The following is a 10,899-nucleotide window of genomic DNA, read 5'->3' on the forward strand; positions in this document are numbered from 1 at the left end:
ATTTGATAAGAAGTGGGGCTGCCGGAGCCGCCTTGTGCAACATCACTACGAACCATAGACAGTGCTTTGGTGAAACAACATAATCACGAAACTATTAGTTCATTCTGTACCTCAGCTGCTTTGCAGCAAAGGCTAAAAACAGCAGCAGAAATATTCCCTTCTTTGTAAGCAAATGGTTTGGAGCTGTGACTGCCACGCCAGAACACTGGTCCAAAATGAGCTGAAGCAGCAAATAGGCAAGACTAGACTAGAATTGGTTTCTTACTCTTGAAGGAGCTGGCTGTCAGCTGACTGTGGCTTTAGCTTATTTATGGAGATGGTTTCCACTGTATTTGTCTGGCAAGCCCATTATGCTGAAGTGTTTTCATCCTTTCTCCATGCAACCAAATTTTGCTTTCCCAGGTCTGAGCTGACAGTTTGCAGGTGGCATCAATAAAATAAATTAAAAAAGAAAGACTTTCTTATTCTAAAATGCACAAGTGCATAGGAAAGTACTATGTTCCCTGCTTTCAAGAGTCAGTAGTTACTCTTCTGCCCAGTTCAGGATAGCTGACTCCTCGATGTTTGTGTCAGACTAAGATAGACCTCTGTGCAGAAAAATAGCTTGTCTACAGTCCTGTCCCCATTAACTACAAAATTTCTCTACAGATAGTTGCAAGGTGATGTCATCCCTGCTGGCTGGTTGGCAAAGGACAAATCCAAACAGCAGGTGGTAAGCAATCTGCCATGCAGCCTGCACCTTGTGGTGTTTGCCATCACATTGGATTGACTTCTCACTTTCTTGAACCTCTCAGGTGTCAAAACTTGTCCCCTTTGCAGGTCTTCCCCTTAATATAGCATTTTGTGCCTAGCTTGGGATGGGAGTGGATTTTATTGTGCTTTCTTGTGAAATAATTGCACAGACCCCACATTTTCAATTTGAAGAAAGTTTTACTTAGGAGTCCTGAAATTTCACTTCACAGGTTTCTTTGATTCTTTTAAAATCTTTTTTCTTTAATAGTAGATTTTTACAAATGTTTCAAATTAAATTTTTTGTTGAACTAGAGGCTCTACTTAGTGGTTTCTGAAAAATATACAAATGGTAAAGATAGACTCCTAGAAAGATCTAGTTGGGAGTGGACTGTTGGAGGTGTCTAGTTCAGCCACCTGCTCCAAGCAGGACACACCCATCAGGTTCCCGAGTGCTTTGGACAGGCAAATTTGGAAAACGTGTGATGATGGAGACTTCCTGACCTGCCTGAGCCTGGTCACAGCTCTACACCACTCTCCTGAGGAAGAAGCATTTTCCCGTGTCCAGTGGGAACAATCTTTGTTGTGGCTTGTGCTTGTTGACTCTGAGAAACTTCCACCTTCTCTGTAACTTTCCCATTTATGCAATGGATGACTGCAAGCTGACACCCTCTATCTCACCTTTTCTTGTCTAGACTGAACACAGTTCGCTTAGCCTGTCCTCATACATTATATGTTCCCACCTCCAGACCATGCTTAGTGGCCTCACTCTAGACTTAGTCCAGTGTTGGCTTCCCTTTTTTTATGGGGGGCCCTCACACCAGTTACAGATACAGATGCAGCCTCACCAGTTCTCTGTAGAGGAAATAGTCACTTCCTTCAAGCAGCTGGCTATACCTTTACTACACAGCCCAGGGTGCAGTAGGACTTCATGGGCAGACTGTTGAATCATGTTCTGTGCCCTGTCCACCATAATTGCTTTTCTGACCAGTCATGCCCCAGCTTGCACTGCTAGCTGGGTTTATTCAATCCCAAGGGCAGAAGCTTTCTATTTGCCTCGGTCAAATCCCATTAGGCTGCTATCCATATCTTCTGGGCTACATTCTTTTTTTACTCAGCTTCATGAACAGTGTGGCCTCCCAAAAGGCTGACCTGTCGTGATATAAAGGAGATGCTTTTTGTTTGTTTGTGGAATTCTGGTAGCCATAGGCTTCATATACTGTAAGCTCAATGACTATGTACTACCCAAACCTAGGTGTGTACACAGGGCCTTATTAAGGAAGCACAGCTGTCTGCCATGAATACATGGCTTGTAGCAACTAGTTTACATTATACGTGGGTTTCTCCTGTTTCAAAAAGGGCATGTGTGCTTGCCCTTTCCACATGAAAGTACAGTTGGCAGATTTCTCTCCAGTTCTTGCTGTACTCCTGGAATTAGTGTGCACCTGTCATTCCATTAATTTATCTGCACAATTTTAAGGCATTTTGTAGAAAAGCAGATGTATAGCAAACTGAAGGAGGGGAGCAATACATCTGTCATCATAATACAGTATTTAAAGATGCCTCCCTTCTTAAAAGGAAATTATGTAGAGAGCAATTATGATTTGAAAGAGATCTTTTCACCTAAGAAACTGGTATTTAAAGAAAGATTTTAAGTGTGTAGAGCTATAATTACAGTCTCTGCAGTGATTTCTGCTCCCCAGAAAGGGTGTCTTGTCAGAGGATTGTTGAACACATCTGAAAGATATGAGCTTGATTGTGCTACAAGCACTTCCAGAGGGAATGCTGCACCTTCTAACTGAGAAATGGCAGATTTTAGAGAAGCTGCTTTTAACATGGCATGATTTGTTTTCCTGATGTAGCTTTCTGTGTCATCTTAAACTGAATTTCCTTGTTGACATAGGCCAACTCCAGTTTTAACACTATGGTATTTGTCCCTGGACACACTTGGAAGAAACAATGGTGTGGAGTCATAAAGTTAGGGAGTGGCACATGAAGCAAGCTGCAAAAACCCTCTGGGCCTCACTTAACTTCCTGAAGTGTAGGAGGTGTCCTCTGCTCTTGTTTTGTCATGGCTAAACTCTACACTCTTAAAATAGCCTGTATTACATGCTAAAGACAGCAGACACTGAAGGGTCACCCCTGGGAAGAATATGAGGTCAGCTCTACCACCTCCTATATTATGTCATATATGGATGCTACCCACCAGAGTGGCATTATGTTGGATGGGTTGCTTTTGCAGGAGCAAACAGGGCAGTTATCATGCCGCTCTTCCCTGGGTAATCATGACCTTTACCTCAAAGAGGCAGTGTACTGTGCAGGCAGGTCATCTAGGAATTGAATGCTTCTGGTATGGAAGTTACAGACTGATTTCTGCCTGCAGAAAGGCTGCAGGATAGCAGTCTTTGCCCAGTGGTGTGGAGGTGACATTCTTTATGCCATTAATCTTGGGAATGGGCTCATCTGAGGAAGTTTTCCCAGCTGAAGGCACCAGGTTCTGCACGTAGCCATATTCTGGGCAGCTGCTGCGAGGTTGGGACAGGTGTGATCTGTCATGAGGTCACCACAGGACAGGCCTTGCCTTATCTGAGGTTCATTGCCAGCCTATGTGTCTATGAGGAGAACCTCAGGCCTCTGACGGATCAAAACCAATGATAACTTTTGGTCCAGAAGTAATGATGGGCTGTAATGAAAAGTAGATGTTCACAGGGAAACACTGCAGGGGGACAGGAAAGGGGTTGTCCTCTGGCACTCCTCTGGATCAATTCCATGGTAATTGTCTTGTCAGGCTTGCACCTGGATCCAGACAGCACAGGTGATGAAAACAAAATACTAGCTTAAGCTGCCTTTGTATCGGACTGTCCATAGGGGTTTGCAGCTAGCAGTCACTGTCTGTCAGAGTCTGGCCACTGTCTTGGCCCGTCACTTAGCAAATGCATGCATTTTGTTCTCCTACGTGGCCCTACATCATGAAGGACGGCTTGTCATGGTGCTGCTTCCCTGTTCCCTATGCACAAGCATGAACTAACACTTTGCTTTCCTTGCAGGAGCAGTCAAGGTTTTATGCACATGAAGCTGATGAAAACCAAAGAGAAATACATCCTGGGTCAGAACAGCCCTCCCTTTGACAGTGTTCCTGAAGTCATCCACTACTACACTACAAAAAAGCTGCCTATCAAAGGAGCAGAACACTTATCACTGCTCTACCCTGTGGCTGTGCGGACCCTCTAATAACCTAGTCTCACCCCTTCCTGTGGATGGGAGGTGAGAGGTAAGCTGGGCTGCACAGAATTCATTGCCAGAATGTTCAGTGCTTGAGTGAGACAGGCAGTGGCAGGCTTTAGTCTTGGGAACATGGGCACTCTGCAAAGTTGTGTATGGTACTGTGTGTATGGTACTTTAATGCTGCAGCATGCCTCTAGAACTATGCTTCTACATAAGAGAAAGAAATCTTATTTTAGTGCAAGAATAACAGATAAACTTTCCGGAGCTTCTCTGTGAGTGAAAGTACTTCCCAATGACAGTTCTTCATCTATGTTGTGAGAAGAATCAATAAGTTCTTCTCAGATGTAAAACACCAGCAACTTTGATTCTCTTGCTACCCTGGGAAACTTCTCGATGTGAAAGAGTAACCTGACTGTGAAGAACCCTAGGGTGTTCTTGGTGGAACTGAGAAGGTGCTGCTTAGCAGGCAAGTCGTTGTGGTGCTGGTCACTTAGTTTGGTGGGTTTGGGGATATTTTAATACAGTTTCTTAGGGTAGTGAAATGTTGAACTTCTATCAGGCACACAATCTTAAAATTATTTTGTGAGAGCAAATCATGGTTGATTATTTATGAACAGGGAATGTAATTTAAAAGTAGTTTGTTATACGTTTTTATCCTTTTTGGTATAATAATCTCTTAAGGGTTACTGTCTTCATTTTCAAGTTTCATTCATAGATGCAGGCAGCTAATTCTGTTTGGGGCAGTTATACCATAATGTTTAATTGAGAATGAGTAATTTTAATATGTGGGTTAGTATTTACGTATGAGAGTGGTCTAAGGCTTTTATAAAGCTTTAGTAGGCAAAATCTTCATGCTCATTCATCTGGATCAAATGGTTGTCCTACTGAGGTTGCAAACTAACAAGTGTATGTCACACTGGCTTTCCACAAGGTGGCCCTTGCAGCTGTGTAAATGAGAACTGCAGTATGTAACAGAACAGAATTCGTTTTTCTGGGGTACCAAGGCATTCTTAAAACATGGTCACTTGAAATCTGCCTTTTGCACAGTGTTCATTTTCACCATGAGAAGAAGCCTCCGCCTGTGTTTCAGCCATTGTCAGCCAGAAGCTCTGCAGAAGCTGCTCTGTACCTTAGTCCTGCCAACTGAGTGCCCATCTGCTTGAGAGGTATTTTCTGCCATGTTCTGTGTGCTCATTGAATGGGATAAGTGAAAAAAATAATTGTGCAGAAATTGGAAATGGGGATCAATAGCCTCATAGACCGCACTTTCTGCCATCTCCCATCTATGTCTAGAATATTGTGCGTTAACCCATCAGCTGTTGCAGTAGCAAACTGGTTCTATGCAGTTTATTTTACAGACTGCAACAGGACTCTGAAATTGTGTGTTGTTTAATTCAACTTTCTTACCTGCTAATGCCTTTTATGACTGCAAAGCTGAAAAATTGTAACAGAATAACCACTTACTGCCTGTAAAAGTAGTGATTCATTGTATTGTCTAATCTGATAAGAACCTCAAGGATGTCCCCTATAATGTCATTGGTGATTAATGTTCTGATTCCTTTTAAGCCTGCCTTGTTCATTATATGACATCCAACACAGTTTGAACAGGAGTGGATCACATATATGTGAGGAGCCCCGTGTCACTCTGCAGCAACAGCAGTGGGTCAAACTGTCCTTATCTCATCCAGAATTTGAAGCTGCATTAGAATAGGTTCTTACTGGGTGGCACAACAGAGTACAGAGACAACATTCCTCTCCAAGTGAAACAAAACATCCCCTTTTTAATGTACTCACCTACATGCACTTCTTATTTCCCTAAAGTTTTTGCAGAACTCTTCATTCTCCTTTTGACATCACCCAATTGGCAAGAGCATACAGGCACTTCTCAGTTCTTTTCTCACCAGAGAAGGTGGCAGAGCTCACAGAGATTGGGAATCAGATTGCATCTGCTGCTGTCTGGGTCGTTGCTTGCGTGGGCTCTGACAACTCCATCATGCCTCTTGGGATGGAAATATGTCATATGGCTTCTTTTGCGTGTCGAAGTGCATTTTTGGCAATCTGGCAGTGTTGCTGTTCCATTGCCTGTTTTTCTTCTTCTGCAATGGAAAACTGAGCCCCTGCTGTCTCTAACAGCAATTACCAGTAGAAACCAAAAGCATCATTTACCAAGGCCTTGCCAGGTTTCCTTAAGCATATTGTATTTAGCTCATGGGGATGCCTTTTCTACTGAATCTTTCTTGTCATGCGCCTGCTGGAAAGTCAGCTGGAGCCCGAAGGTGTGGCTTTATTGCCGTCTGCAGATTTTGGGTTGGAATCCTATGCTTCATAAAAATGAGGTTGATATGCATCATACAAATGTGTATGGAGTTTATTACAGCTTCAAGGATCGTATCAGGGTTCTTGTTTCAGCAAGAGGAGATCATCTCAGAAAATGCTAGTTGTCTGTGGGTGGTTTTTATGATTAATTTTTAAAAAGACTTTTAGAAAGTAATTGCAGAATAAATAAAACCAGGATTTTGTTTGCACTGTAATGTTGTCTTTGTTTATTTAAGTGATTGTATTACATTTTTCCAGTGAAGGAATATTCTTCCCAGACTACTTAATGTACAGTGAAAATGTGGTGTGTTGCATTGTGTAGTGTTGTGTATATGGTGGAAGATCTCATAACGATCATGCCTATATAGCACATTAAAAGTATATTTTTAAAAAAATTATAAACCTCTCCCTTTTCTTCCTCTAATTGTCAACCTGTACTCAGACTGTCTTGAACAGCTAATAGTTGAAGAAGCCTTTCAGAACAACTTGTTTGTGTGTCTTAACTGTGTAGTGAAAGTAGTCACTAGGCTACAATCTCGTTTGGAGTCTGGAAAATCAGCTCAGTTCTGCCCTGAGTAATGCTTTTGTCAATGTGCACTTTTGCAGAGGCTGTGCCAAAACAATACAGGTGAGTGTGTGAATGACATTGCTGTCCAATTGCTTGAGGTGCTCAAGGAATCCATTTATTGCTGTTTACAGCATAGCACTGGTTAATCACTTTTTGCAGACTTTGTAAGAGGTGTTGATTAGGCTTCTATTTTGATGAGTATTTCACAGTGCGGTGAAAGTCCTTGAGCTGTGAACATCTGTATGATGGGTAGGAGAGCTTTAGTGGCCAAGATTACATCTCACGGCTCCTTCCATATTTGGAAAAATCATTAAGGTTTGTGGAAGTACAGTCGTCCCCATGGGTTCTGAACTTGATAGTAGCTTATTCTCTGAGTCTGAAATCAAGTCTTTAGAGCCAGGATGCAAAGTGCAGGGCTCTCTTAAGTACAAAGGTACAAAACACACATTTCCAGCTTCTCAAAGAACATGGCCTGAGTCTATGCTCTGAGGAAAACTGGTTGTGGCTTGGAGGATGACATTTATGTGCTGCTCCTCACCATCCCAGTGAGGTTCAGGATTTGCCCCTTCCCTTGCTGTCATGGCTCAAATTGGTAACACAAACACTGTGTGGTAATGTTGGTGGAGGCTGCAAATCCAGGCTCTGATTCCATATTCACCCTGCTGCACTGCTAAGCTACACTCTGGGGTACTCTATTGGTCCTCTGCTGCTGTAAGTTAGTCATGCTGTCCTCAGGTTCTGCTTATGGTGGTGCCTGAGCAGAATAAGCAAGGTCTTAACACTTGTCTAAATAGATAGATAACAAAACATGGCTATGCTAGCTCCTTGGTGAGGGGGAAAACCAAAACATAAATGAAAAATGCCTGTCTATATTCCTGGTCTGAGCAAGGGGAGAAGGAAATTAACAGTGGACAGTCAACTGTTTTTCATAATTTTCACCTTTTCAATGATCTGCAACAATCACACATAAAACACTGCTAATTGCGTCCTTTTATTAATTCTTGCTGGAGTCCCCAGTAAGAAGGGAAGAAAAAAGGAAGGAAATGGCAGCAGCTGAACAATTTTGTTGGTCTGAAATTAAGCAAATGCAAGTCTTGCTGAAAAACATTGTTTATAGGATGCAAGGGATAACCATTTTCTGTACCATGTTATTGCCTGTCTCAAAACATGAGGTTTCTCTGAGAAACATGTACCCACAACTCAGAGTTGCTGTGTTGACCTCAGTGCTCTGGACCTTCTAGTTAGTTCAGTGATAAGATCAATCCAAACATTGTCCATGCTTTCTCAAGTGTCTTTCAGGGTCCCTGGATTGCATCTATTGCTGCTGACATTTCCAAGACACAATACAGCAGCTTAAGAGCAGCTTTGAAGGGATCCATTTTCTTTCTAAGCTTGGTTTGGAGATTGGTATTACTGTGATATTGTATTGGATACAGGTAACAGTTAAGTGTTGATACCTGCAGCAGTAGCATAGGAAAAACAAACGTTGCACTCTATGCCACACTATCAGAGCCTTCCGTGATCCTGGTATTGTCCTGCATGGCACACAGGGCCCTCAATACCTACCTATACACAAAGCTGATGTGGCATTTCTGTCATGGACTTCTATTTCTGGGATCCCTGCAATTACTGCAACATAGCCTACAGCAGTATCAAGTCACAGAAAAATCTCAAAGTTCCTACTGCCAGCTATACCATTTGGGGAAGTAATTTTGAGGGACTGGTATCAACATCTCCCCTGTTTTAAGTCAAGCCATTTTGCCACCAGAAAGGGACCATTTACCTGTCAGCTAAAAGTCAAAGTGTACAATGCTTGTAGACCAAGAGTTTTTTCAGGAGCAAATCCAATGACTCTCCTATGTCTATGTCTTGAACAGGCATCCTGGACTGGCTCCATCTGGCAATCCATATTTTGGAGATGACCGTTAGCTGTTGATAAACTAGAAGGAAATTCAGAGGGAGCTATACAGAGTGAGCTTGATTGGCACAAGGAATGGGCCAGCATGAACCTCCTGGAGTTCCATAAAGGCAGTCCCATGCTGGGATGCATTGGAGAAGAGTAACAAGGAGCTGAACAAAAGTCAGCAGTCTGCCTTGGCAGTCATGAAGGCCTACAGCAGTCAGGGCTGTGTAGTGCAAGTGTAGCCAGCAGGTGGAAGTGATTACTTCCTCTACAGAGCACTAGTGAGGCTGCATCTGCATATGGTGTCTGGTTTGAGTGCCTCCACGTACAAGGAGAGATTTCAAGAAACTGAAACAAGTCTGGAGTAGGGCCACTAGGATGGTCTGAGGGTTGGAACACATGATGTATGAGGACTGGCAGTGGGAATCGGGCTAGTTTAGCTGGAAGAAGAAAGGGCAAAAGAGGGTTACCCCATGGCCTGGATACCTGGCCTATAAGGACAGGAATGTTGCTGCTACTGCTAATCTGGTGCTTTGTATCACCTGAGGCTGCTGGTGGCTTGAGCTCTCCCCCCTGTATTACTCTCTAGTTTCCTCACGGGAACTCCGGAAGGTATCATTGGAGCCCACTGATGGTGTTCTGTTGCTGCAAGCTCAGTGGGGAGGATAAGGTGGCAGGGATTTTATCAGAGCCTTTCTGCTGTCAATCTGATGGAGGGTGGGAGTTTGCTTAGGCATCTTCTACCACCAGCACCTTCCCTATCTTCATCACTACTAGTTGGTTTGAAGTGGCAGCAAGTAAGAGCCTGTCAAAGTGGGCTTGGAGCAAGGTACTGCATTTAGCATTGGGGGGCATATGGAACACTACAGAGACCTAGCTACAACACAGGTTTGGAAATAAGCTTTGTTTTTTTGGCCAGTGTGGCAGTTGACCTAGGTTGGGCTTGGCTACAATTTAGTTAAAAGGTACACAAGAATAGGGGAGTAATTTTCAGGGGTTAGTTCAAGAGACATGCTCCAGCTGCAGTAAGAGGTGGAGGCAGAAGCAGTAAAATGGTATGCCCGCACTGACATAGCCAACACATTATTTAATAGAAGGGCATACAATTCAGTTTCCCTTCACCTGCAAAGGAATGCAGTGCACCGGAATCGATTACCCTAAGAGTGAAAGCATAGTCTCACCATTTGCCATGGACTGATTCAGGAAACCTTGGAGATGGGCAGTAGCCTTGTATCCCAGCAGTACATTGATGACATCATACTCTGGGGAGAAAAAAAATATACAATATTTGAAAAAAGGTTAAGCTATCATTAAAATCCTGCTGAAAGCAAGATGTGCCATCAAGAAATCTGAAGTCCAGCACAGAAATACAGTTGCGTGGGGTAAAATGGATGGAAGATGACATATCTAGTGAAATGGTAGAAAAGATTAGGTGTTTCCCAAAGCTAGCAACAAAAAGGAAGCTCAAGCATTCCCTTAGAATGGTAGGATTCTGACAAATGCAGATTCCCAGATACAGTCAGATAGTGAAACCACTATAAATGGAGGTGTAGTCTAGAATGGTTTATGTGGGGACCAAGCAAAAGCAAGCCTTCCAGCAAGTGAAAACACAAGTGGCACAGGAAATAGCCCTGGGCCCTATCCAAACTGCTACACTGACCCAGTTGACTTCTCTCCCAATACAGGACAAGGAAGTCATGTCAGGAACTGCTACGGTGACCAAGCCGATTTCTTTCCTGGACCGCACAATCTGTCCTGTGGAACAGGGAAGTTATGTTACTCATCGTTAACCTCACACATATCCATGACTGGACTGTTTTGGTATCTGACTCCATTTAGTCTCTGCACTGTCAATTTGGTCTTAAACTACAACAACCAGCCCTGACCTCCCTGTTCTTTAATAATGAATTACTGTTAATTATTTCCAAATACAAATGTATGTTATATAATTGCATTAAATCATTATAATAAAACGGATTCTGGATAGTGAGTTCACGTGGCCAGGATGGATGCAGAGATGAAGCCCTGGTTGAAACTACCTATTCTGCTGCCTGTGTGTTTCCAAACTGAGTATCACCAGTTCTGTGAAAGTAAGGACTCTTTAAACAACGTCTTTGAATTTTGCTGTTCCTTCATAAACCTCATTTCATCACAAGTG

At 43.0% G+C, this 10,899-nt stretch overlaps 1 protein-coding gene across 5 annotated transcripts in view; it reads left to right on the plus strand.

Moving 5' to 3' along the window:
* Positions 1 to 10,628, plus strand: part of SHB (SH2 domain containing adaptor protein B) — a 64,457-nt gene extending 53,829 nt beyond the window's left edge. For 2 of the 5 annotated variants that reach the window (XM_065657657.1, XM_065657659.1), the window contains one exon: positions 3,777 to 6,627. In XM_065657657.1, coding sequence (XP_065513729.1) covers positions 3,777 to 3,960 — 184 coding nt within the window. In that variant the 3' untranslated portion in view covers positions 3,961 to 6,627. Of the gene's footprint in view, positions 1 to 3,776; positions 6,628 to 10,426 lie in introns of those variants that run through there. The other 3 variants (XR_010607919.1, XR_010607920.1, XM_065657658.1) reach the window with 3 other exon arrangements.
* The last annotated feature ends 271 nt before the right edge of the window (positions 10,629 to 10,899 follow it).

The sequence above is a fragment of the Caloenas nicobarica genome, chromosome Z, assembly GCF_036013445.1.
Source record: "Caloenas nicobarica isolate bCalNic1 chromosome Z, bCalNic1.hap1, whole genome shotgun sequence".
Classification (NCBI taxonomy): domain Eukaryota; kingdom Metazoa; phylum Chordata; class Aves; order Columbiformes; family Columbidae; genus Caloenas; species Caloenas nicobarica.